General features: G+C 51.2%; 1 protein-coding gene across 1 annotated transcript in view; it reads right to left on the reverse strand.

The window, feature by feature from the left end:
- The window catches only part of MEGF9 (multiple EGF like domains 9), a gene marked incomplete at its 5' end in the record, with an annotated part of 49,323 nt that extends 23,898 nt beyond the window's left edge, over positions 1-25,425 (reverse strand). The window contains 3 exons of the mRNA XM_083876029.1: positions 2,001-2,193; positions 24,805-25,205; positions 25,349-25,425. Coding sequence (XP_083732155.1) covers positions 2,001-2,193; positions 24,805-25,205; positions 25,349-25,425 — 671 coding nt within the window. The remainder of the gene's footprint in view (positions 1-2,000; positions 2,194-24,804; positions 25,206-25,348) is intronic.
- Between the last annotated feature and the right edge of the window lie 616 nt (positions 25,426-26,041).

Here is a 26,041-nt window from a genome sequence, read left to right on the forward strand (position 1 = left end):
CTGGATTCACACACTCATTTCCCTGCAGTCCCAGCCACCAGGACAGATCCCACTGCAGGGCTGCACCACACCCCTGGTGCCTGTCCCCACCCAGCCCAGCTGCAGGAGCTGTGCCCAGCCCTGTTGCCCACTGTGACACTACAGGAACAAGGGGAGCACCTGCCCTGCTGGGCTTTGTGTCCCACTCCATTTTCCCACACACATCACTACACACCAGGCTGCTCATCCCGCAGCTCTTCTGATGCCCCCAGCCCTATAACACAGACAACTGACCTAATTTTCCTCTTTTTGAACACCCAGAGGTCATCTCTGTCTGCAGCAAACCCCTCTGAGGCGGGAAGGGAAACAGAGTGATCTCTGTTAGCAACATCCTCCCCCTCCCCAAATCTCCCCCCACATCTTGCCCTGTGCCCTGTCTCTTCTAAATGGCTGAGAATGAGCCTCTCCCACGTCCCTCAAGGCTGTGAAATGGTGCTGAGGAGAGGCTGGGGAGGTCTCTGCTGTTTTTGGCTCCAACCCCACCTCATTCTCCTTCACAACTCAGAGCCTCTCACCTGGAGCTCCCAAGGGCGTTCCTTGGCTCGCCCCATGCAGAGAGACGGGGAGACACCAGACATGTCCCTGCTTCACCCACTGCCCAGGAACTCAGAGCTGGGCCAAGAATGCTCCCCTCCAGTTAACACAGTTGCTTCAGCAGTACTTTCCCTCCTCTCCCAGTTCCCAAAGATAAGATTTATCCCATCAGCCTTTCTGCCCAATTTGCCTTTTCAGTACATCTGACCAAACTCCCACTTTCAATTCTGTGGCAAACCCAGATGCTTCCAGGCACATCTTCCCATACCTAAAACAGCCAAATACACACACACATAAAAAAAAAAAAAAAAAAAAAAAAAAAAAAAAAAAAAAAAAAAAAAAAGTGGAAAAACTTCATACTTTCCACCCCCAAGAATCACCTCTTTCAGTAAGAAGGTCACTCTCCTCAACCAGAGTGTTACTTTTGAGTTCTGAATTATCACAGCTGATGCAAGCAGAAAAATGTAGCATTGAAACAAAAAGGAAGGACATCAACAGAGGATTTGGGTGTTTGGGAAAAGATAATGTATAAAATAATTACAGGCAGCAGGTCCCTGCAGAGCATTTTGACTCTGACTCAGTCCCTGCCCTGGCAGGTGTTCAACACACACTGAGCACAGACCCAGCCCTACAAGACAATAAGGCAGCAGGAGCCTGGGAGGGCTGGAAGATGCTTCAGAGTGGTTGTTGAGGTCTCCTCCAAGGAGAGACGTTGAAACTGGCTGTCCTCATGAGCACAAGCTGGAGGCTCAGAGGGTCAGGCTGCTGCTCAGTCTGATCCTGCAGGAACACAGACCCCCCAGCTCAGGCACAGACCTCTAATGGCTGACAGATCACTGCTTGGGAAATAATTGCGTGCCAGCTTTTACAAGGCAAGATGTGAGGGTGGGTGAGGTGAAATGAAGAGGAACACATTCATTATACAAGAGCTCCAAGCATCAGCTCTGGTGACTGTAAACACCAGGCAAGGCAGGAGCTGACTCTGCTGTCGGGCCGCCGCTTCCACCCCGATGCTCAGCAAGGGCAGAGCACAAAGCTTTGCCTGCCTCTGGCACAAAACCTATCCCTTTGGAAAATAAACCTCCCCAAAGCCCCCGTGCTCCACCCCAGCCTCTGCTCCCCTCCCAGCCCAGCTGTGAAGGCAGCCCAGCCCAACAGGGCCTAACACATGCACGAGGCACTGGGAAAGGTTCTGCTTCCATGCTACTCCCAAACACAAGCCAACTCCCTTGGGAGCTGCCAGGGCTTTTGCCACAACCATAGATATTTTTAAACTCATCTCTTAAAAGAGAAACAAAAATCATGAATTTTTATAAAACCAGCTTCCCTCCTGCTTATATTATTTCCTTTTACAACCAGCACAGACCACAAGACCCAAAACCCACAAAACCCGACGCCTGGCGCGCATGGCATGCAGCATTACTCACTGGTCACACTGGTCACTGGTGGCTCCTGCAGGGCTGCAGCTGCAGGGCAGGCACTGCTGGCCCCCCTGCTCGGGGAAGAAGCCGTGGGCACAGCTGTGGCACTGTGGCCCCGTGTAGCCGACCAGGCAGCGGCACTGCCCCGTCGCGCCGTCACACCCAGCGCTGCCCACCGAGCTGCAGTTGCACAGGTCTCCTGCAAGGGAAACAGAAACAGGGCCATGGAATCACACAGCTGCAGGATGGTTTGGGTTGGATGGGGACTTAAAGCTCATCTCATCCCAACCTCCCTGCCGTGGGCTGGACAGTTTCCAGGTTGGAGCGCGCCCCTCCACTCGGAGCAGACATCGGAAAGAGTCTTTTGTCATTTTGCGATGTCTTGTTTTGCTGAAGTGCTGAGCTGAGGACTTCAAGGGCTTTTTAAGATGAATAGCTTGACACTTCCAGGTTGCTCCAAGCCCCATCCAACCTGGCCTTGGACACTTCCAGGTTGCTCCAAGCCCCATCCAACCTGGCCTTGGACACTTCCAGGTTGTTCCAAGCCCCATCCAACCTGGCCTTGGACACTTCCAGGGATCCAGGGGCAGCCACAGCTTCTCTGGGCAACCTCAGGGCCTCACTACTTTGCACACCCCCATCATCACTTTCAGGATGATTTTTGATTTAAAATGTTGAGATGATGGGAAAAAAAACCCTCACATTGAGAGCACCCTGGGGTTTGAAAAACCACAGTTCATGCTTGAAATCTCTCCAAAGAAGAGCCACAAGATTATGGGTATAATTACCTAAAATACATCTATATGTAGCTGTATACAATGTCTTTATGTATATACACACACCTATCCACCCTCATGGCTGTCTGACTCCAGGAGTTGACAAGCAATAACTATGTAATATCAGGATAAAATCAGCAACAGGTTACAAAATCATTAATTCTAAGAGCCATCATTCCACACCACTGGAACACCCCTGATTTACCACAGAACATACACTGACACGACACTGACACAGCAGCATCTCCCACTCTTGAAGAAAGGATACAGAATCCCCTGAAAATCTGCCCTTAGGGGAGCACCAAGTGCATGAAAATTATTTTAAAAGCTGTGGTAGAGCTGGAGGCAGGACAGAGATCTCCACCCTCAGTCCTGTGGTGAGAGGAGATGGCTCTGGGGACCCAAACATGGTGTTTGGGGACGCTCTATTTCCAGGGGTGCCGGAAAGAATGCACTGAAGAGCTGCTTTTTTAAGAGAGAGGCAAATCTTTTGATCAAGTGATGAATTCCCAGTCCCCCCACAGTTTATTTCTCAGAATACTTTAAAGCCCCAAACATACTGAAGAGAACAACTTCTCCCTGGCAATTTGTTTCTGCCAAGAGCTTTATCTCTGTTCTTTCATTGCAAAATATTTAGCGCCTTAATAATTTAAAGTCTTTTTCTGCCAAGACTGAATTATAAACAAGGATTATTTGCAGAAATAGTGCATAAAGCATCAGGGGCTTTACACAAACTGCTGGTGTTTGTTATTGCCTGAGAAGAGTCAGTATTCATGGCACTTCAGGGAGAGGGGAGAGGCCAGGTCCCCATTCCAAGAAAACTTGACTTGAAGCTCTTTTCCTTGTTATCCCTGTTCTTCTAACACACAAAGAACTGTGAGTTATTTAGCTTTATTACTCCACCACAGAATCCCCACAGAAGCCATGTTGTCCCTATACACCTGTGAAATTGCACCTCAATTTTCTTCAATCCAAACTATCAAATAGGACAAACACCTCAAGATCCACAATTATCCACTTCAGCAGCCACTTCACATAACGAACTCAATTCCCAGCTCAATTATCCAAGCAGAACCATATTGATTTGGGCACTTGGGCTTCTCCCTGCCACCAGAACAGAAACCCACGAAAACTTGTTGAGCAAAAAACACTCTGGAGTTTGTCAAACATGCATCAAAACAAATTTCCCTTTCAGAGCTCAGCATGTGGTGCCATTAGACCTGCCAGACTTGATTAAGGAAAGAAAATGAGCTTTGTGTCCGTTCTAATGGCACGGGAGGCACTGACAGGGCAGGTCTCACAGAGGGGATGAGCTGCTCCATGTGGAGACCACTCTTGAGCTCCAGGAGGAGTCAGAGCCACTACCTGAGGCCATGCTGACACTCCAGATGGATGGCTGCATGAAGAGGGCAGGAGTGGGGCACTGCTGGAGGATGGTGCCCATTGAGTGCTGCAGGATGGCAGCACTTTGAACTTGAATCTGACTTTGTAGCACTCATTGCTTTCCATTCAATGCTCCAGCCCGTCAAAACTACCCAATTCAGGTCAGGCTCTGCCTCAGCTGCCAAATTCAACAACAACACAGACACCACTGCAACATTGGTTCCCCAGGAGAGCAAGAAATGCTGCAATAATCCAAACTAACACTGGCAAAAGCCCTTTTTGTTTGTGGGGACTGGTGGTTGTGCTAGTGATGGGGACAGCAGCTGAGCCTGTCTGCCACAAAATCACTCCAGGTGTGTGATAAGGCACAACACAGGACAGATGCAGAAGTTGTCTCCCAAAAGGGTCAATTCCTTGAAGACCTGACCTCCCCCAAGCACCCCAGAGATCTTTGGGGAGGGATGGTGGTCTCAGGTAGGGGAACATGGTCCCACATGGTCCCACCCCAAATGCATCCAGCCTGGCTCGCACGTGGATGCAGCCCCAAAACAGCTCAGAGCTGTGTGGGTTGGGCAGTGGAGAAGATTCAGACAGCAGCACTGACATCTGAACTCCATCATCTGGCACAGCATCCAGGCCAGGGGCTGACACAAGGATGTATCAGGCTATGAAAACCCAATTTAAAGGAGACTTTGTTGTCCCCACAGCAGCCGGGTGGCAGAAGGCAGGAACAGTCCCCGGCCAGAACGGGAACACGATAACGAACATCTGCCCCAGACTGCAGGAAAACAGCAAAGAGGATGAGAATACAGAAGAAAATTAGGGAACATTGTCCTGGCTTCTGGCCAGAGCCTGGGTTTTGCAGGCCTTTATTCAGTTTTCCAAAGCCAGTGTTTCGCTTTTGAAGATAACCTTCAAAAATACCTGAGAGCTGCTGTGGAGGCAAAGGAATGAACAGGGTGGATGAAGCCCAGGGCTGTCCCACTCCAGACTGCACAGTCATGGCTGGAGGCCTGTGTTGAGGCTGGGATAACACCATCAGCAAGGGAGCCAAAGGCAAAGACCTCTCAGGGATGAGGCACTGCTCCAAGCTCTGACTCTTCTCAGTTTGCTACCCTGACTCACCCTTGCTCTGCCTCAGTTTCCCCATCTCAGGGTGTTCCCCTGCCTCCCCAGGGCCTCCAAGCCCTGCTTGTCTCTGCCTGTTTCCCATTGCTAAACCATCAAGGTTCCCCTTCCTTCCCCACAAAGCACTACACAACAGCTCAAAGTACATGGTGATCACAGATAAAACCCACCACCTTTGCTCGAGAAGGGACTGACAGGCTTTAATCAATTAACAGCCTAATGATGTTTTGAGGTCCAAGAATAGAGGCACCATAAAAATATGTGTCATTGCTGTGTTACCCTTCAAACAAAAAAAAAACCCAAACACTTCTCCATTCAGGGACAATATTTCACCTTCACGGGTTGTTGCTTAGAGGAAGGTGGAGTGGAAGGAAAGGTTCCTCATTTGGGGAGCAAGGGGCACGCTGCTGTGTGGAGACAGATTTAATATCCAATTTCAGTTACCCCCGACCTAAAATTGATTAATTTTTAGTATGTAAAAGCCATAGGTTAGCAATGAACTGGAGAATAGATGTTTTATATTGTACTGGATCCACGCCATGGCTGTAAATAGCACTGACACAACCAAGAACCTCCAGGTCTGAGGGTGCCCTGTGACCCCTTAGTGTGGCCACCCCCAACTTCATGCCAGCTCCCCTGTCCACCCCTAATAAAGATCTCAGCCTCCAAATCCCAACCCAATGCAAACCCCAACTCTGCAAATCCCAGCAACACCCCAGCCTGTGCCAGATCCATCAAGACCCCACATCCCTTCATCTCCCATCCCCTCCCAGTGCTTAAACAGGGCTCATTCTGATGTAAAAATCGTTCCTCAAATTATTTTTTCACATCCTTTCAGCTTTGCAGTGTTTTAAGTCTTCACATGTATTATAAGCGTGATTCCTCATCCTTTCCAAGCCACTTAATGAATGAATAATTTAGAAAACAGGTGAAATATTTACAAAGGGTAAAGAAGCCAACACTGTGAAAGGCACGAAGGTCTCTGTGAAACCACATTAGGTGGGGACATCCTGAACCAGTGCAATTCCTGAATGAACTCACCTACTCCCCGGGAGCCAGTCTGGAAAACCCAAGATGCACATTTTTGGTTACAAGAACATGCAGCTGTAAGAGCAAGCTGTGGAGGCCCATGGATGCTATTTATTGTCCTGCTGCAAAAGCATCCCCAAGGAGACAGACATTTTCTGTTCTCTGGACTGGATGACGGGGGAAAAAACCCAACATTTCTAGCCTGGAGGTACTGTTGGGTTTTTGGGAGCCAGAGATGCAGCCCCAGTGTGGCACCTGCAGCTCTGAAGCCAACACAGCCCAGTAAGAACCTCACCTTCCCAAATACTCCCCAGATATCCCACTGGATTTAAACCACTGCACACGACAGCATCCCATCCCTGCAAAGGCTTTGTTTCCATATTATTTAAGCATTTTTCCCTCTTCCCCAGACTTCATTCCCAAATTCAAGCCCTACCTTCTCTCCCATTTCCCCTTCTCAATCCCTCTCCAGGCACCACTCCTGACAAGACAGGAATAAAGGGATCAGGCAGCAGGTTTAAAAATCTATCCAAGGTCATTTCCTTTCCCCTTGTAATTAAATTGTGGAACTCATTGTCAGGGGATGTTCTGGCTGCCAGAAATACCTATGGCTTCAAAGCAGAACTGGAAAAGCTCACAGAGGACAGGTCCACTGGAGGCTGTTAAACACAGGGATCTGGAGGAAGCATCCTGATGAGAAAGGCCCTGAAACTCCATCCAGAAAAGTCAGGCTCATGCCCTGTCCTCTTGGCATCTTCTTCTGGCCTTTCTTGGGTGGGTGAAGCTTTGCTCTGAGCCAGCCTGGCAGTTCTATTTTCTCCTTGTTTTCACTGCTCAGGGGTGGCAGCAGCTCCAGTTCTTCCCCCAAACACACAAATCCCCCTTCAAGAGTTAGACACTGCTCTTTCCACTGGGAATTTTTCCTCATTACAGCCCAAGGCACAGCTGTGCTGCACCACTGCTCTGCCTTTCCCCTTGCCTCTCCACAGGCTCTTTTCCTTCTCCCTGAGAAGACATTTCATCCCTTCAGTACAACCCACTAATGTGCCAAACCTCCCCCAGCAATGGAATGAGGGTCAGGACAGAGCTGTTCCAGCATGGGATAATGACAGAAGCGTGAGCCAGCTGGTAAAAGGGAAGGTCCCATCCTACCCAGCCCTGGTAAAACAATTTCCTGAGCTCCAGCCCATCTCTTTCACATCTCTGATGCACCACGTCAGTGTGGTCCAGTCTAGCCCTGGACTGGAATTTGGGTTCAGCTCCATCACTCCTCACTTGGGTGCAGCTCTACTGATGCTTTGAGTGCAGGAGTTATCCCAGTGCAAGGATGCTTTGGCCTCCAACCTTTCCCCACAGCTGCAGCAGATCTGAGAGGGCACAGCCTGGCTGAGCTCTCTCCCAGGGAGCTGGGAAACATCTGCCATGGGCTAAGAGCTCCTGCAAGAACAGGCCAGAGAGGAGCTGATGCACTGCAGCTTCCCAAAGAGAGGAGTTCTGCCAAGTCCCAGGACTCATTCCCACCCAGACAGCACTCAGCACAAAACAAGAGTCAACTCTTGCATCATGAAGGTGCATTAAAGTGCTCAGACCTGTAATTTACTCTCACCTGAGGCTACAGTGCAAAGCCAAAGAGGTAGGAAGAGTATCTCTGCCTACCCCCCCAAAAAATTATATACATATAGGAGTGTCTTCTTTTATTTTGCATTACTTTATTACTGAGTGCACCACATTCTGGGCACTTAGAGCCTCCATCAAGCTCCAGGCTCTGCAGAGTCAGGTGCTGATGGTGAAGAGAACTTCATTCACATTAATGCTGTTAAGAGTGTTACAGAGTCACTTGTGTTGTTCCATAAAAGGCTTTTCCAGGTCAACAAGGGGGAAAAGACACGAATTCGTCGATGCATATACATCACTTGTAATGTCATTAGGAGATTAAACACAGCTGTTGAGGAATATTTTATCAGCTTAAATCTCTCACTTATCACTTGGAAAGAAGTACAAAGCCAAGGTCCCAACTGCTGGGGTCACCAGCAGCTGCACAAGCACTTTCCATCAGCCTGAAGCAGACAGGTTTGGGGCTTCAGCCAAACTCCAGCTCAGCCTCAATTGTGTCAGCCCCCTGCCTTTGGAAAGGGATGGAGCATCCCTCTCCACCACAGCTCACAGCCCTCCTGCCTCCCCAGCCGTGAGCAAACCAGGACCCTCCCCAAAGGCAAAGGCTGCTCACTCCCCGGCACTGATTATTTCTATTCCTTCCCTGCACCTGCAATGGAACCTGCAGGCAATGTGGTTTCTGAGGAGTTCCTGAAAGCTCCTCCACACAGAGCAATTTTGTTGCTTTTTCCTCCTTTTTGATGCTAAACAATTCAGCAACCTGCACACAGAGCTTTGAACTTCCTCGTTCCCCAGTAAACTTGCATCAAAAGTCAGACTCACAGGTGTAAAGCTGTCTTGGGAGACTAAAGGATAAAGCCCTTTAAACATCAGGGGAAGAAAAATAAAAATATGCATTCTTATTAACTCAGTATTCCTCCTGCACTGGGAGATCCCCATCTCACAGCTCTGCTGGAGCACAACACCTGAGGAGCTCCCACGGATGGGACAAGGAGATGTCAGGAGAAGCAGGAGGGGTCCTGGAGTCATTAAGATCCAGGTTATAAGGCAGGAAAGCTGTGCAGGGGGGATTACACAGCTGCAGCTGAGGAATTATTCATTCCACTATAACAATAAGTTTCCACAAGCAGACAAACCCTCCAGGGTCTCTTACAAAGCAGACTGTGCACAAAGAGGAATGTGGCCCTAAAATGTTTATGATACAAGAAAGCTACAGTAACTTCAAATAGACCAAATACATACTTGAGGATTAAAACCTCCACAGTTAAAAAAAAAAAAAATTAATCCAAGCCTTCTAATTAATTTAAAAATAGTTTTGTTGGCATTCTACTTTAGTTGATTAGATTTTCCCACTAATATTTCCACAAACGTCCGCAGCCATATAAATATTCTATGTTTCTGTTTGAAAACCCCTGTTACTTTTTACCACCCAGTGTGTGACACAGCCAGCCCAGCTCCGGGTTTAGAGATAAACAGGGTGAAAACTAACTTTGGCAAACACCTCCCCACCAGCACCCAGAACCCTGGCAGCTCCTGACAGATAGACTTGCATTGCACCTCTCAGGAAACTGAATTGTTTTGTCAGCAAAATGCTTTCACTGGAAGATCAAGACACCTCACACGGGATGGGGCTGGGAATTTATGAGCAGATTCCAATTTTAGTCTCTGTCGACCATGGTCTAAGCAGAGAAAGGGATTATGAAGAACTGCATGAATAATATGAACTATAATCATCTGTTGAAGGTTCTGCCTGCTCCGATTCCTGCAAAAAGTAATTAAACTCACAAACTTTGCTCGGTGCTTTGGGGAGTTGCAACTAATGAATGAACACGTTAATTTGTGGGAGATTTAAGGCTCTTCGGAGAAAACCCTCAGCAGGAACCTTCCTTCCAACTGTTTGTGTTTGGGCTGTAAAGTTGTGCTGTACAAACAACCAGCAAAAAAACAGAGATGAGCTGGGGGACGAGCTCAGGTGACACCTCTTGATCACATCCCACCCTCCCAGCAGGGCTCCCAGTGACTCCTCTGGGCAAGGCCAGGGAGAACAGGGTCAAACCTTTTGTTTGAGGAACAGCCAGGTTTGCTGCTCCCACTCGTTTGCTGAGAAGCAAAACGTTCTGTTCCTGCTGCTCCCGGCAGATCCCAGGCAGGAGCAGGTGCAGCAGCACAGCCCTGCAGGCCCAGCCACCCTGCACTGCCAGGGATGCAGCGGGGCAGGGACTTTGTCCAGCCTGCAAGGAACTGATCTGCCCAGCTGCACATTTGTCTGACACAATTCAGTTGCTCCAAACCAAAACCTATTGCTGCGAGGCATGCAGCCTTCCAGAGCCTTGTTCCCTCCGGACCTTGCCTGCAGATACAACAGATCCTCCTCTCCAGAGTCACTGCAATTAACTCCTCACGCTCCCAGGGTCAACTTCAGCTTTGGCAGAAATGAGTGTGACCTCCAGCCTCCTCCTTCCAGAGCCAGCTTGGTGCTGAGCACCCACTGAATACCCAGCTGTGGGTTCAGCTGAGCAGGGTTTGTCATCCCCAGCTCACTCTGCCTGGGAAAAGAAAAGGGAATGGCCAAGTCCAGGCTGCTGGAAAGCCATTTTCTGCTTAGTACAGAAATCAGAGTAGGTGGTAACACATCTGCTCCAGTGCCATCAGCTGCAGAAGGGAAGGGAGCCGGTGAGGATGGTGACAGCCTCCCTCCCTCCATGCAGGTACATCATGTACAGGCTGCAGAGCTTGGATCTCTTGGGAGGTTTCCCAGGGAGGAGGCAAACACACATGGCAGATCTAATGGCAGATCTCACTGCAAAACACAGCGCTTTTTTTCTTGCCAAGACACAACCCAATTTCCTCACAGCAGGTGTAGCCACAGTGTAACCAGGTCCTTCACTGGTGTATGGAGGGAGCTGCAGCTTTGCCTCACTGACCTTGGGCAGAGCTACCAAAGCTCAGCCCAGCCTGGGAGGAATGGGGTAAGAAGTTATCCTTCCTTTCTCCCTCATTACAGCACTCGTACACCAGGAGGGAAAACAGAAGAAAAGCAAGGAGATGCCAACAGCAACAGCACAGTCAACCCATAATTCAGTATAAAAATGCCTGGAAATACATCCTCCCCCAGCAGAGGCAGAGTGCTCTGCATGTCCTGCTCCCTGCTCTCTCACCCTGCTCTGGGGCACACACAACCCCTGGGGATGGTCTCCACCTTTAGGGGCAGCACAAGCATCAGGCCCAGGTTTCTCTCCCAGCATGCAGGAGTGATTTTTAAACTGCCCTAATCATTCCTCAAGCCAAGAGATGCACTCAAAAGGAGACTCTGGACACCCACAAGAGGTAGAAGATGGACCAAGGAGGGGGTCACACTCCTGTGAGATGAAATGCTCTCCACACAGGGAAGGGGCCCATCGTTCATGGCTCAGCACACAGGCAGCAAGAGGCACTTTTAAAACTTTTTTTACCTTTTTTTCTAATGAGAAAGAGAAGGAAGACTTGCTTTGGAGGGTTTCAGGCTATTTTATGTCTAAGCCTGTGGTGAAAATCTGGAATGAAAACTTTCATCAGTAACTCCAGCAGGTGCCCAGGGCAGTTCCTTTCAAGATTCAGCTCCTCCAGCCGAGCAGCAGAGGGACAGACCCGTTAACAAAGGCGCCTTTTATCCACGGTGTTAATAAACACTAACTGAAAGTGTTAATAAAAAGAAGCTTTCCAGAGCCTGAGCTACGACCCCAGTTTGTCTCAGCTCTTTGCATTTTCAAGCTTAGAGATGAAGCAAAGCCCCAACGAATCCCAGGATTCATTCCCAATACACATTCCTAATTCTCCCCCTACTCTAAACAAACACATTTAAATGCAGACTTTTATTCATCACAAGCACCAAAGTATCTTTGTTCCTCTCTCACTCACTTTAAAGGCCATGCAAAAGAAGGGAGACAGGAGAAGAAAACTCTCTGACAGCCTGCAGCCAGCAAGTCCTGCTCCTCTCATTGCTCCCGAGCTTGGTTCCAAGTTTAATAAAGGTGTTTTGTCTCCTTGCTTAATAAGTGGAATTACCATAGCAGAAAGCCCAGCGGGGGAAAGGGATAGCACAGAGCATGAGTAATCACAACTAGTTTCGGGCAGGTTTTGCCATTTGGGTCCTGTTTCAAGGTTATGATGACATAGTGCTACAGGCTGGTTTGGAGTTACCAGAACTCCTGCCAGACAAGGAGTTGTAAGTTACAACGTGCTGCAAGCAGGGAGAGCTGCTGGGACAGAGCAGGGAAAATGTCATTAGAGCTGGGAAGTTTCCTGTTCCTTACATTTTATACCCTTATTTTATAATGCAGCCTCTCACTCACCCTGATGTGCTTTGCATGGGACACAGTGATGCCTTTACCTCCAGCTCACAGAGAATGACTTAAATTCCCACATTCAGAACTTGTTTCACACCTTTGCTCTCACTCAGCACCCGCCAAACTGGGTCACAGATACTGCAGCCAGACAAAATTCGTTGGCAAATCCATGGAGGAGAGAGAAGCCAAGCTTTCAAAGAGGGAACTGATATGGGTCAGGACACGTCATGGAAAAAGACACCTGGATGGAGAAAGTCATCACTTATCACTGGAAACTGGGGACTGCAGCAGATCCAGTATCATCTGCTGAGGGGCAGCAGCCAGCATGGTGCAGCTCAGCTGTACCCCAAAACTTCCTCCAGCAACCTGCAGCCATGCCATGAATTTAAAGAGCATCAATCCCTCCCTGCACAGAGAGCAGGGGCAGAACCCACCTGCAGGGCTTTGAGGGCAGCTGCCAGCCCCTGCCTCCCCCTCACCTCTGCTCTGAACCCCAAGCCCTGCAGCAGATGAATGACTCCAGTCAGGACTGAGCATCAGCTTTTTATTCCTCCCTCCTTAGTCACTGTGGATGGACACTGCAGCTCCATCCAGTCCCAGCTCCTCAGCCAGGAGGTATTTTTTACCTGTATTTATTTCCAGCAATAGCTTTCCTACCAAAGGGAAATGTTTCCATTAAACAGCACGAGTTCAGCAACCACAAACAAACAGTAACTTAAAGCCTAAGCCAATTCTCTAAAACCTCCACAATAAATACCAGGTCATCTAGGGAAGTACAATAGGCAATAACCCTGTCACACAGAACACTCAAATCCTCTGTAAATAGGCAAAACTCTTTAAAAGCGTGACAGGAAGGATGGAGGCAGCCAGGCACAAGGGTTTCAGGCTCCCTGTGCAGCACTCCCCATCTCACCCACAGCTCAGGCACTAAGCTGAGACCAAGTCTGAGCCAAAGCAGTGATTTGCAGTCAGAGCTGAGCCCTCCAGCATCACCAAGGGGGAATTACCCTCAGCAACAGCAGCACGCTGTCTGGGGCTGGCAAAACCAAGCCTGATCCCAAGCCAAAGAAATGCTCAAAACCACAGAGATTCCTCTGCAGCCAATGGGTCAGCTAGGAGAGGTTTGTTGACATTTCTATCTTGACCATTTCCTCATTTTTGAGGGCTTCATAATGACTGTTTTGGCATTGCAGGAGGAGGAGCAGTGCCTCCTCTTTCACCAGCTCTTCTGTCAAAAACAAACACAGTGAAAGGAGGATCTGAGTCCCACCTGCAAAGAGGCATCCAAAATCCTACCAAAGCCAGGGAGCTGCTGGCACCTGACACAGCCCTGAGACTCTACTTTGACAGGGCCAATTCTGCACCCAATGAAAATATAAATATATCAGCTGGAATTACAGACATACAGGTGGGAGAGATGTCAGCTCTAAGGTGAAGTTCATGTACAAATCTCATGTACATCCTGACAGTGGACACAAGGGATCCTCTCAGAGGGATCACAAAACAATGGGATGGTGAAGCAGAAAGAGGAGAGCATCAACTCTCCAGTCCATAAACTTGGACTTGCCATCCACACACCTCCTGGAAAGTTTTTAAGGGGTTTGTAAACCAAAAATCAGGGATAGCCACTGCTCCAGGCATCCCCTGACACCAAACTGAGATGCTGGGGGAATGTGCTGCCCTGTCACTCTACCCATCCCAAACAGAGCTCACTGCCTTCTGCAGGGAAGTCAGTATCACCCCTTGTAACTGACTGTCCCTTCGGAGACTGGTCCATTTGTTTATCTTTCATTTTAAATGGATTAGACATGTACAAAAGCCTCCCTTGAAAAGGAACAACTAAGATGTGAAAAGGATGGGAAGATTCAACTGCCAGGCGTCAGCCTTAATCCACGTCAAAGGGCACGCTGTCAACAACTCCCTGTAAACTTCCAGGAGGAAAGAAAAAAAAAACCTGCTCAGAATAAAATAGTTTTAAGACCAGATAAATGTTTGTCATTCATTATCTGGAGTCAAACTTGGATTTCTCAACAGCACAGCCAAGCCAAAGCAAGCACATTAATAAGAGAAGATCTTTTCCAGGGAGCTCCATGCCAGGCGTGCAGCCTGCCCTTGAAGGGAGCAAGGCTGGAGGCAGGTGAAGGTTCCGTTTGTCTTTCTCCAGGAACAGGTATTTAGTTTTCTACGTCACTTTGCTTTATCGTGGCCTGAGACCTGGCCAAGCAGGCAGCTCCACCTCCCCATCTGCTGGCTGTGCCAGCTGGCCCTGTGGCCCAGGGGATGCTGAGGCAGCCACGGTGATGCCACAGAGCCCAACAGCTCCCCAGAGCCAAACTGGAGCACCCCCAGCCCTGCCCAGGCATTGCTGGAAAACCCCACAGGACAGCTCTTAACCTGACAGGGATGTTCACAGGGAGGGGAGTGCTGGGAGCACTCCTGTCCAGGTCATGTGGGGAGCTGGAAAACATGGCAAATTCCACCCCAGATCCTTCCTCAAGTATTGGGACTGGGAAAAAAAAAATCCACTGGCCTTGGCAGGGAAGGGCAGAGCACAGGCCGGGGAGGCTCCAGCAAAGACATTGCCTGTGTTGGCAGCAGGTGAGCAAACACCCAGCCCAGGGAGGAGCCAACAGGTCAGTGTGCTCCATTCCACCTCCAATCACCTCCCAGCTTGGGCAAACCACTGGAGCACATCCTCCTTGGGCTCTCCTGGGGTTCCTAATTGCAGCCAGCCCGGCTCTCCACAGAGCAGGCTGCAGTTTGGGGTGGCAAGGAATGCATGGCAACACCTCCTCCCACCACAGGCTCTGCCAGCTGGGCCACTGTGCAAGCTCCGTGTCCTTTCCCCATCCAGGAATGCTCCAAACCTGCAGTACAGTGAAGGTGTGGGTGCCTGTGCCCCATTAGTCACACACCTGCCATCAAGATGGGTTTTGGGGCCTTGTCCCAAAATCCTGCCTGCTCCTCCAGAGCCCAGCATGGTGTATCCATCCTGGTTTTTCCCCCCAAAATAACTGCTCGAGTTAGCATATCTATTTTGGAGAAGAACACCCTAAAACCCAGTCTATAATGTTTGCTTTGTGATAAAAGGCAAGAGCTTTAGCTGGCAGAATATATATATATATATATAATATATATACACATATACCTATACTTTATTTTTTTTTAATAGAGGGAAGGAAAATGGAATCATTGAAGTTTTCATAGCCCAAGGAGCTTTGAAAAATTTGGAGGGAAGGAACAGAACGTTAAGTTTAAACTGTTTTCAATGGAAAAGCCCATTAAAGGAAAAGGGATCTTTTGCAGAAAGATATATATTTTGCTGATTTTGACACAAACGACTGCTCAGAGGAAAGGAAAAAAAGCTTTCATTTGAAGGTTTTGAGCATTGCTTTTGCACCTTTACAGCACTGCTCATGAAAGCATCCTCACAGAGCTGTTATTGCTGGAACACAGCATGCCCAGGGAGAAAGTAGATCTGACCACGTGCAGGGCAGGGCTTTGGAGACAACCCTTGCCTCTGCCATGAAAATGAGCAGTTATTACAAAAGGCAGGAGAAAAATATATATACTTTAAAAAAATCATCAACTTCCTTCCCTTCCACGAGGCCCTTGGGAAAGGGAAATGCTGATGCTCCAGCTCACAGATGGTTCTCCTGGAACAACCTCCTGGTTTCCACCCCGTCAGCCACATCGAGTGCTGGGGGTGGATTTTGGAGGAGGGATGAAGGACATCAGCCTCCCTCCTGCACGTCAGCACTGCACATACCATGGGATGCACATGATGTGGGTATTTCCTGGGATGAAACATCAGCTTTGCCCACAGATCCCTCCCCAGGCACGACCACATCTCACACCACAGGGGAGGAAACTGTGGGTCCAGCACACACATCCCTGACAATTAAAGTAATTTTCTTAATACCAACCAGTCCCGGCCATCCTGTGACAGGCCACAGAAAATATGAATTACATCCTTGCCAGTTTAGACTGGTTTTCTTCTCATTCAGGTGCTGCTGGACTCGAGTCCCATTTGGTGACAGTCAGAGTCTCATTCAGCAAGGAAGGATTGAGCATCACATAAAAGGCTGTTGTTCCACCTTGTATCTCCTCAAAATTTCCCACAACTGTAAACACAGAGAAGAATTTGGAGTAATGGCACCAACAACGTGCTCAAATTAATAGCAATAAAGTGTAAGTGCTCCACGTGGCAGGCAGAGCCCTGCTGGGGAAAACGACCTGTGAAAGCCAAAAAGGAACCCACGATGAGACCACTGGGAGGAGAAAAAAAAAAAAAAAAAAGGCAACAAAACAAACAGTCCATTTCAATCTCCTTTTCATAAAGAGCCAAAATGAACCCAGGAACACATCAGAGAATAATCATTTAGCACAGATCAAACAGGAGAACTAGCATATTAAAAATACATGCAGCATTAATCAGCTACACAGAGTTATGTGCCATCATTTCCATAAATAATACAGGATCAAAGCAGCCCAAGCAGCACTATCAGTTAATATAGTCAGCCAGTCAGTCAAAATAGAGTAAAGCTGCCTGAAAACTGTGGCTGTATAATTTGCCAGGAATAAAGCAGATTCATCTGAGAAGTGGCACGACCAGTTAAACGGGTAAAGGTTACCAGCAGCCTCCTCGTTAGAGGAAGGTGATGCCACAATGGAGGGGAAAAAAAAAAAAAAAAGGAATGAAAGGTCAATGCAGCCCCAACAAATTATTAAAAAAATACCCAACCAAGTTGGGGAATATATATTGTTTAGTGGTAATCCCAAGAAGGGCCAAGGACCCTGCTGGGAGCATCCCCAGTGGCTGGAGCAGGGGTGAGCCATGGGGTGCAGCCCACCCAGAGCCCCTTCACCAGGGCTGGGGCAGAGCCAAGGGGCTCTCCTTTGCCCAGGAAAAAAATCCCTCTGCTGCAGAAACCATCGTGCCTGCTCGGAGTGAAGGCTCAGCACCAAAGGCCTTTAAACATTCACCCATCCATGCATAGAAAATGCCTGTGTCATTAGGCCTTTTGCTGAAAGGCTGCAGAGCCATTTAGCTGCCTGATTTTTAAAACGGGCATGTGGAGCAGAGCTATAAATAGCAGGGATGCTTGCCTCGTCATGTTTCTGGGGGCTTAATTATAAGGACAGGGGGCAACTGAATTTCAAATGGTTAAAAAAGAAGCGTCTTGGGCTTCTCTGCTTCAAAGCCAAGTTGCCAGAAGAGAAAAACCTTCAAGGTTTTTGCTTTTTTCTTTTTCCAGGCAAAAAGCAAACACCCATCGCTCATGCTCAGACTCTGAATCGGTTACATTTACAAGGCAAATTTTAATTCATACAGCAGGTGTTCAGAAAGATATAAAAAAAATTAAAAATCCTCCTTTTAGCAGCACAAGACCAAACTAAGGCTTTGCATTAGTTCATGCAGCTCCAAGGAAAGCTCCATTCACTGAAACAGGACCCGTGTGTGTGAATGAGGAGCAGAGACCTCCAAAATCTCTTCCAGAGTCGGGGCGGGGTGGGAGAGGAGGAGGAAGAGCCGTGAAGGGCTGGAGCAGAGCTGGTGCCAAAGCCGGGGGCTGGCAGCCTCCATGGCATCCCGACCCTGCCCAAGCTCGGCTGATACAGGGCGGGAGGAATTTCGCATGGGAAGATCCAGAGGAGCAGCAGCCAGAAGAGGAATTCAGCCTGCAACAAAAGAGCCGCTTTGGGTGGCTCAATGGGTCCCCAGGCAATTACAGCCCCCGGCAGCGTTCCGAGGGGTCTATTCTTCGCAGGCAGCAAGGCGAAATCCCGGGAAACCAGGCGGATCCAGCAGCCCCCTCCCCGCTCCCTGCCTTCATTAAATCGCCGGGGAAGACAAGAGGAGACAGCCGGGCTGCCCCAGCCCCTGGGCGGCCAGCTGGGATGCAGAAGCTGGACCGTTCTCCTGCATCCCTCGATACAAGGATGGACAGGAGCCGTGGGGGAGTCGGTGACCCTGCCAGGAGAGGTGACAACAGCCTGCTCTGCTCCTCCAGGAACGGCAGCTGCAGCCAAGCCAGCACCACCGGGAAGGGTCCTATTGAATAAGGGGGGAAAATGTCCTGCCAGACAAATGAGGTTCAATGATTCCAAGTCTAGAATGTCTTGTTGGAAATGCTTCCAGACTGACAAGCTTTAATCCAATAAAAGACCCTTCCAGACAAGGCCTGCTGTGATTTTGGGAGCGTTTCCCCCTGGCAGGGACCCAGCAGCCCCCAGCCCCTCTCTGGGGATGGATTCAGCCCCAGGCACAACAATCTCACAGGGCAGCCTCAAGGCACAGGACACTCGAGCTCACTGGAAGCTTAAGCAGAAGCAAAGCAAGAACAACCTTCAGCCTGACACAACTCAAAAGTCAAAATTTAAAAAAAAAAAAAAAAAATTAAAAAAAAGAGAAGCAAATAATTTCCTGTGAATCAGAAATCTGGGTTTTAGCCAGTTTAATGAGACTGAATTGCAACTGGTTCTGTTCTCCTGGGGTGCTGGAGACACACGACTCCCCAAGGCAGGGCAGATGGCTGGATTGCCTTTAGCAATCTAGCCTTTAGCTCATAAAATATATTAATATCCCCAACCAATTACAAGGTGCCAGACTGTGCCCCTCAGGGCCCACTCCCACCCAGCAATGCCTCACTGCACAAGGCAGCCCTGTTGAGCTTAGACACACAGCACCTGCCAGGGCAACACAGCCTGTAGCTTTCCAGGACTTTTAAAGCAAGTCTGATCCCTTGCTCCATCCTCATCCAAGAGCTCAGTGAAGCCTCAGGTGCGGTCAAGGTGCTGTACAAAAATCCAGCTCCTCAACATCATTTCTTTGTTGTATTTTTTTTTAAGTGCCTGTCAGAGGTAAAGCAGAAGGAGCCTTCCCTCCCAGCCAGACGGGCTGTAAAAGGATCCCTGCCTTCAGCACCCGGCCTTGGCACGGCTTTATTCCCAAAGCTGGCAGATGCCTCACACCACCACAAAGAGCTCGGCTGCTTCTTGGAAGCACCAGCGAGCACCTCAGATCTGCAGCAGCACTCCCTGACAGACAAGTGTCACCAGCACACAGAGCCCCAGCCCTGGGTATTTATAGGGCTTTCATCCAGAACCCTCTGGAGTCTTTCCCCTGACTTCAGCAGAACTTTGTATCCAGGCCCTCAGCTCCTCAAGAACAGCTTGTTCTGTGCTCATGGCCAAGGGGCACGGGATGTCCTGGATGTCCCTGATGTCCCTGTCCTCATGCTGCTCATCTGCAGCAGTGAGGACAGGCCTGAGGACAGGCTCCATGCCCACCATCACCACCACCCAGGTGGGCAGACCCCAGGATGCTGCAGGCACCTGCAGGGCCATACTGGAGCAGCACAGCCCCCTCAGGGACGGGGTCACAACCCCAAGTGTATCCCACGACCATCCCTCCTTGACCTCAGGGGTCCTGTCCCCTCCGGCACAGCCGGGCAGGGTCAAGGCCAGGGTGCCCCAGGGGGAATAGGCAGCACCAGAAAGGTGCTCCCAAGGCAGGACCAGTCACTGTCCAGGAAGCCTATCCCATGCTTGGCCACACATTTCCCAGCTGTGCAGACAGGCACAATCTTTGCACCCTGTGCAAACCCCAGGCTGTGTCGCAAGAGTCCCTTTGGTGACACTCCAGCACTGTCCCAGCCACCCTCGCAGGGCCTGGAGGGACATTGGCATCAGCAAAGGGACTGGGACATCTGCCACCACACAGCCTCAGACAAATCTCTTTTTCCCGTGCTCCAGTACCTTTGCCTCCCCACAGGCTGGTGTTTGGGTATGGCCAATAGCAGCCAGATCAAGAACATCACCTCACAGTGGTGGTGCCATTTTACAGACGGCATTTTCCAAGTGGCAGTTCAGTGATGGTATGCCTGAACCTCAGCTACCATTTAGAATAAAAACAAAAAGCAAAATCCCAGCAGAGAGAAGCTAACAAACAAGACCCTCAATGCTCTACAGATCCTCCCAGAAATATCCTGGTTTTCATGAGCATTGCTAAGTCCCAGAATCTCAATCTTGAGTCAGGACAGTTGGATGCATCTGATTCAAGAATGATTCACATGGGAGCGTGGAGGCAGGGAAGAAGGTAAGGAGTGACATTTTCTGCTCTGGGCAACACGTCTTTATTTAAAGCTCAAAGATACAAACTTATTTGATTGAAAAAAGGCACTCTCTGTCCTGGCTGCTCCCGTGCTGATCCTGAGGAACAAGACCATCCTCCTTATCCTCAGCTTTCACATCCATGCCTTCATTTCCATTTCCTTAAATAAATTTAAATCCTGCTGGCACCTTGAGCACAAGTTATCTCTGTAACCACATGGAACACAATCCTGAGCCCTCAAACAAGGAAGGCTTAAGCTGCCTTCCCAAGTGATGAGCAGGAGGAAAGCTCCAGCTCACCCTCCCTGGCCCCTCCTGCTCATTCCCCACGGGGTCAGAGGCAGAGCAGGGGCATTCAGGCAGGTGAACCCATACAGAGATGGGAAGACTTCTTCCAAAGGATCTAATGGCTGGATGAGAGAAGAGGAGGAGTCACCCAGAGCTGCAAAAGGGACGATGGCACAAGGTCCTGAAACAACCTTCAACAACTCAGCTGTTTCTGTCTGTGTGTCTACCATGATTTGAAAGCTCCCTACCCCTGAAGGGGCACACTGTGGCAGGGTCTGGCTGCTGATGGCTCTATGGCTTGGACCAGTCTTTCCTCTACAACAATCCTGTAAGTGCTGTGGACACCCCCAAACCTGCCCTCACCATGCCTCCTGCAACAACAGGATGCACAGACCTTTCTCACATACCCTACACAAAAGCAAAACCCTCCACCTCTCCCAGCTGGATGAAGCCAGCACTCACCAGTCCCCTCCTCAACCTGTCACCTCCCCTGTGCCCAGCCAATCACCCAGGTCATCCCAACGCCCCCAGGGATTTGCCAGACTCCTCTTCACAAGCTAAACCCATCAGCTAATCCCACACAAAGCTGCAGCCAGCACCCATTGAGGGGCCCTGGCTGCACCTCCTCCATCTGAGGAGTGGCAGGCAGCTCGAGGTGGCTCCAGAGCAGCAGCTGGGGACCCGTCCCTGACTCAGCGTTCGCACATTTCCGCAGCAGCGTGCGACACCTTCCCGTGGGTCGTGCTCCAGGCCACCTGCATTTCCGGCCTGTGGCTGCAGCAGAAACTGTTCATTGTCCCTTCCTACATGGTGCAGAGGTGAGGAGTCAGACCCAACGTCACCTCTGGGAGCTGGTGACCCAGGAGGGCAGGGGAGGCATGACAAAAACACCGAGAAGGAGAGAAGGCAACAACTGTCAGGATGTGGAGCATTCAGTACAGTCTGCAGACACCAATACCCAGGGTTTGGGGGCAGCTCTCCTCCTGACCCAGCACAGCAAGGCTGTGAAAGGACATTGGGGTTTTTCAGCCCACCCACCTGCTGTGCACGGGGCTGAAAGAGAGTCAGAACACAATGTCCTTCAAAGAGACCCACGTTACCCAATGCTGCCCTAAGAACCATGAGGAACTGGGGATTTTTGTTCAGTAGGCAGAGAAAGTCCAACCAGGACCATGCTGGCCACAGCAGCTGAATCTCTGCTCCAACATAAGCATCCACCAGAGCAGCAGCCGCTCCCAAGCCAGATTCCCCAGAAAAGCTCCAGCTCCTGCTTAAAGTGAGCCTGTTGGGGATAAAAAAGGAAGAGGCAGAGTCCCCGTGGTGGGTGTCAGAGGCTTTGGTGATAAGGCAGGGGATACTTCTAAGCTTGTCTCCACAAACATAAGGATTAGCAATTTACTTCTCTTAGAAACAAAATCCAGGTTTTTAACATGATCACAGGCTTGGAAAGAAAAATAAACATCATGAAACTAGGAAAAGGAGGAGGACAAGAACGGAGCAAGGAGGCAGCTCGAAGAAAACTGGAGTGCTTCTTAAATCAGAATGAGAAATGCACCAAAGTCAGAACTGAAATCTTGGTAGCTCTGAACACCATTGACCCTGAAGCCTCTCACACCAACCTCTTATCAGTGATAATGTTAGGAACATTAAGGGAAGCCTTTCTAATAACGTGCATAAGAAAGGGCCCATTTGTTTAATGCAACAGAGCACATAATGCATTAATTACCTACTGAGCTGGAAAAGTGATGTTGAAAACATGCTTGAGTTAAAGCAAACGGAGGGTTTCAGCTAAGCCCATTATGTCCACTGGCTTTGCTGTGGCTTTGGTGCATAACAGCCTCTGAGAGCAAACCTCTGCACAATTCACAGCAGATGGGGCAGCACAGAAAGCCCCACAAAACCCATGGAGAGCAGCTCCCACACAGACCACGGCTGTACCATCCAGCCATAAGCCCAGCCCAGGCTCTACCATCACACAGGGGAGGCTGCCAAGCCCAGCATCTCCTCCTGATGCTGTCTCATCCACCCTAAAACCCACCCAGCCCTGGAGCACACCAGCAATCCCCCCTCAGCCACAACTAATCTCAACCTGTCACGCTCAGGACTGACAAAGTGGCCTCTTGGAGAAGACATAATCTGCACAATGTGCTCCTGCCCTGGCCATCACCACGGTGTAAAGGCACCAGGGCAATTTTGTGATTAAGTGGCTGTAGCCATTAATAATTAGCACGTCAAAACTTCAAAGGGTGATGGTGGCCTCCACAATACAGACTCAGCACACCCAGGGGTGGTGGTGGGGGGTGCTCATCCTCAATCTTCCCTTTTCCCAAGTGAGAACTAAGCACAGGGGTGAGGGCAGCCCGTGGGAGCACAGGGATTAGACACAAAATTCCCCAGACTTCCATTCCTGACAGCTCCAATGGCAGAAGATACAGAGGGTGTTATGTAAGCATCCTACACGAAATCTGGGAGCATCCCAAAGCCACTGCTAAACCAGCTACCTCATGCACTTGTCACTCTGCCTGCAGGAGCAGGATGATCTTGATGAACTCACTGGAGCCCAGGGTGGGAGACCCAGCGCCAATGGATACTAATGGATACCACTGGAAACAAACACAGCGCAGGGGTCAGAGAGGGAAATGTGCTGGAGGAAGTTTGGGGTGTGTATGTGGATCCCCCGGCTGGCACCCAGAGGGTTTCACTGTGCTGCACTGAGTCGCTCAGTCCCTTCTGTCTGATCATGGCACAAGAGAAGAAATTGCCTTTGCTTTAAGAACACTCAACTCATCCTACCTTTATCAGCAATTCCCAATCTTAAGCCATTCTGTTTGTTCCAGAAAAAGCAAAGAGAGAAACCTCAACAGAAAAAAAAGCAAATTAAAGTCTGAAAAACAAGCGACTCCAGATCTTCAGTTGATTTTATTTCTAACCAAATGCAAAAAGTTGATTAATCCCCTTGTTCAGAGTGCTAACACTACCAGAACAACAGACTGCATTCCCTCCACATCAGAGGAAGCTCAAAGTACTTAAGCCAAACATCTTCCAGGCAAAGAGAAAAAATAAATATAAAACAGGAAAGAATCAGTGCTATAGTATTTGCATGTGTCTGAAGATAAAGCTTTGGAACTGCAGAGTGAAGCCAAGTTCTCCAGTAAAACAAGTGGACAAAGCCCCATCTGTGGACTCCAGCACAGTTTTGTCAATTTAATCTGCAGGTGAACTGAAGTCTCAGCTCTGAAGAGCATCAGTGTTTCACCTCCCAGTGAGTGGCCAGTGCTGTCAGTGCGTGCTACACCCTGAAGAAGCTTCACCTGAGAGCACAGCCCTCCCATCCACCCTTCACCTCTCTCCTTACACCCTACACTGTTAATTCCATTTATTCCTGTTGCCATAGCACCTTCCTCAACTCTGTGTAAGCCCCGACCACCACCAGGAGCAGGATGAGGCCTCGCACAGGCTGCACTGAGACACATCATTCCCAGCACAGATGAAGTTGGTGGCTCTTGCACATCCATCAGACACCATGTGAGCACCCCAGCACCCACTGAGCCGCAAATACACCTCCTGACACCGGTAAGAACAGGGGCTCTGGTGACACCAAGCCATCACTAACCCTGCTCTCTCTCTCTCTTGCTGCCAGCATGTCGAGGTAGGACACCATGGACGCTTGATGGCTGTGGAGCAACTCGACCTACAAAGTCCCATCGGGGGATGCCCGATGCATCCACACTGTTGGACACTGTCGCCAGGTGATGGGAAGGAGCTGCCTTCACCTCCTCCACCGGAGCACAGTGCATGTCAGGGACCACTGCCCAAAGGACGCTTGGGGTGGCTTAGACCAGCACCTGCCCCGCTGCGCCCCAAAAGCACCGGTAACGGCCCCGGCAAGGCACGGGGAGGCACAGCTGCCCCTCAGACAGCAGCCCGGGGCCGGCACGGCGGGGCAGCCCCGGGGGAGGCCGGGGCCGGGAGATGCCCGGGGGGTCCCGCAGCTCCCGCGGAGCTCCCCCTGCCCGCCCCGCACGGGGCCCGGGGAGCCGCCGCCGCCCCGTCCCCGGCCGCGCCTTTGTCCGCCCGGCGGAGGATGGGTCCCGCTCCCCGCCGCTGGCCCCGCCGACACCGCCTCGCCCCGGGCCCGCGCGGGCCGCTCACCTGCGGGGCCGCTGCCCGCAGCCTCCTCCTCCTGCTCCTCTTCCTCCTCCTCCTCCGCCACCACCGCCTCCTCCTCCTCCTCCTCCTCCGGTGGCGGCGGCGCCGGGCTGCCTCGAGCGGGCGCGGCGGTGCCGCGGGGCCGTGCGGGCGGCTCCGTGCCCGGGCTGCCCTCGGCGGGGCCGCCGCTCCCGCTGCCGGGCTCGGCGGGAGGCGTGGCGCCGGCGGGCAGCGCGGCGGTGGCAGCGGCGGCGGCCAGGAGGGCGGCGAGGCACAGCAGGGCGAGCGCGGTGCTCGGCCGGCGCCTCATGGTGCGGCGCGGGGCTCCGCCATGCACTCGCTCATTGACGCGGGCGCTCGCACTCGCACCGAGCGCGGCCGGGAGCGGCGCCGGGCGGCGGCGGCTCCTCCCGCCGCCTCAGCCAGCCATGCCGCGCCCGCGCCCTGCGCCCCTCCGGCGGCTCCCGCCGCGCCGCGCCCCGGCTGACAGCGCCGCGCCCGCCCCGCCCCGCGCCGCCGAGGCCAATCAGCGCCGCGCCCGCCCCACCTGACGGCGCGGAGCGGCCAATCAGCGTCGAGAGGGGGCGGGCCGGGGGGCGGAGCTCGGCGGGGAGGGGGCGGCATTGTGAGGGCGTGAGGGGAGCGGGCCGGAGCCGCCGCGGCCCCGGAGCGGCGGCGGGCGGACTCACGGCTGCCTTTCTTAGGGGGGTGTGTCTGCTCGATTTGTTAGAACGCACGGCTTTAAAGGCTTTCGCTTTTTGTTACGTTTAAATTTTTTATTCAAAAAAATATTTAATTTCCCCCCTCCCTTCATCCTCCCCGGCCTCAGTTTTGGGAAACAACGAGGAAGGCGCCGGGGCATCGCACGGGGGGACACAAAGCGGGTCTGGGAAAGGAGCGACGCTCCGCGCACCCCGCTGCAGTCTCTGCAGGGGTCTGGCAGCTCGGGGGGTGGGTCACCGCCTCTCGGCACGACCCCCCCGGCAGCCACCTGCACCCGTGTCCCCCCCGGGCCTGCAGCGGGGCCGGCCCCTTTGTGCCGCTCCTCTCCCGGGGACGGAGCTCTCCGCTCCCGGCGGGGATGCGGGAAACACCCATAAGGACAATGACACCTGGGAGCCCCCCCGAGAGCGGCAGTGACCTTGGGCAGATCCCCCTCGTCCCGGAGGAGCGATGGGGGAGGAAGCGCGGTGACACAGATATTAATTATTCACAGGACCCCACTGAGGATGATCGCCGG

This window comes from Zosterops lateralis (assembly GCF_965231275.1).
Source record: "Zosterops lateralis genome assembly, chromosome: 20".
NCBI classification, from domain to species: domain Eukaryota; kingdom Metazoa; phylum Chordata; class Aves; order Passeriformes; family Zosteropidae; genus Zosterops; species Zosterops lateralis.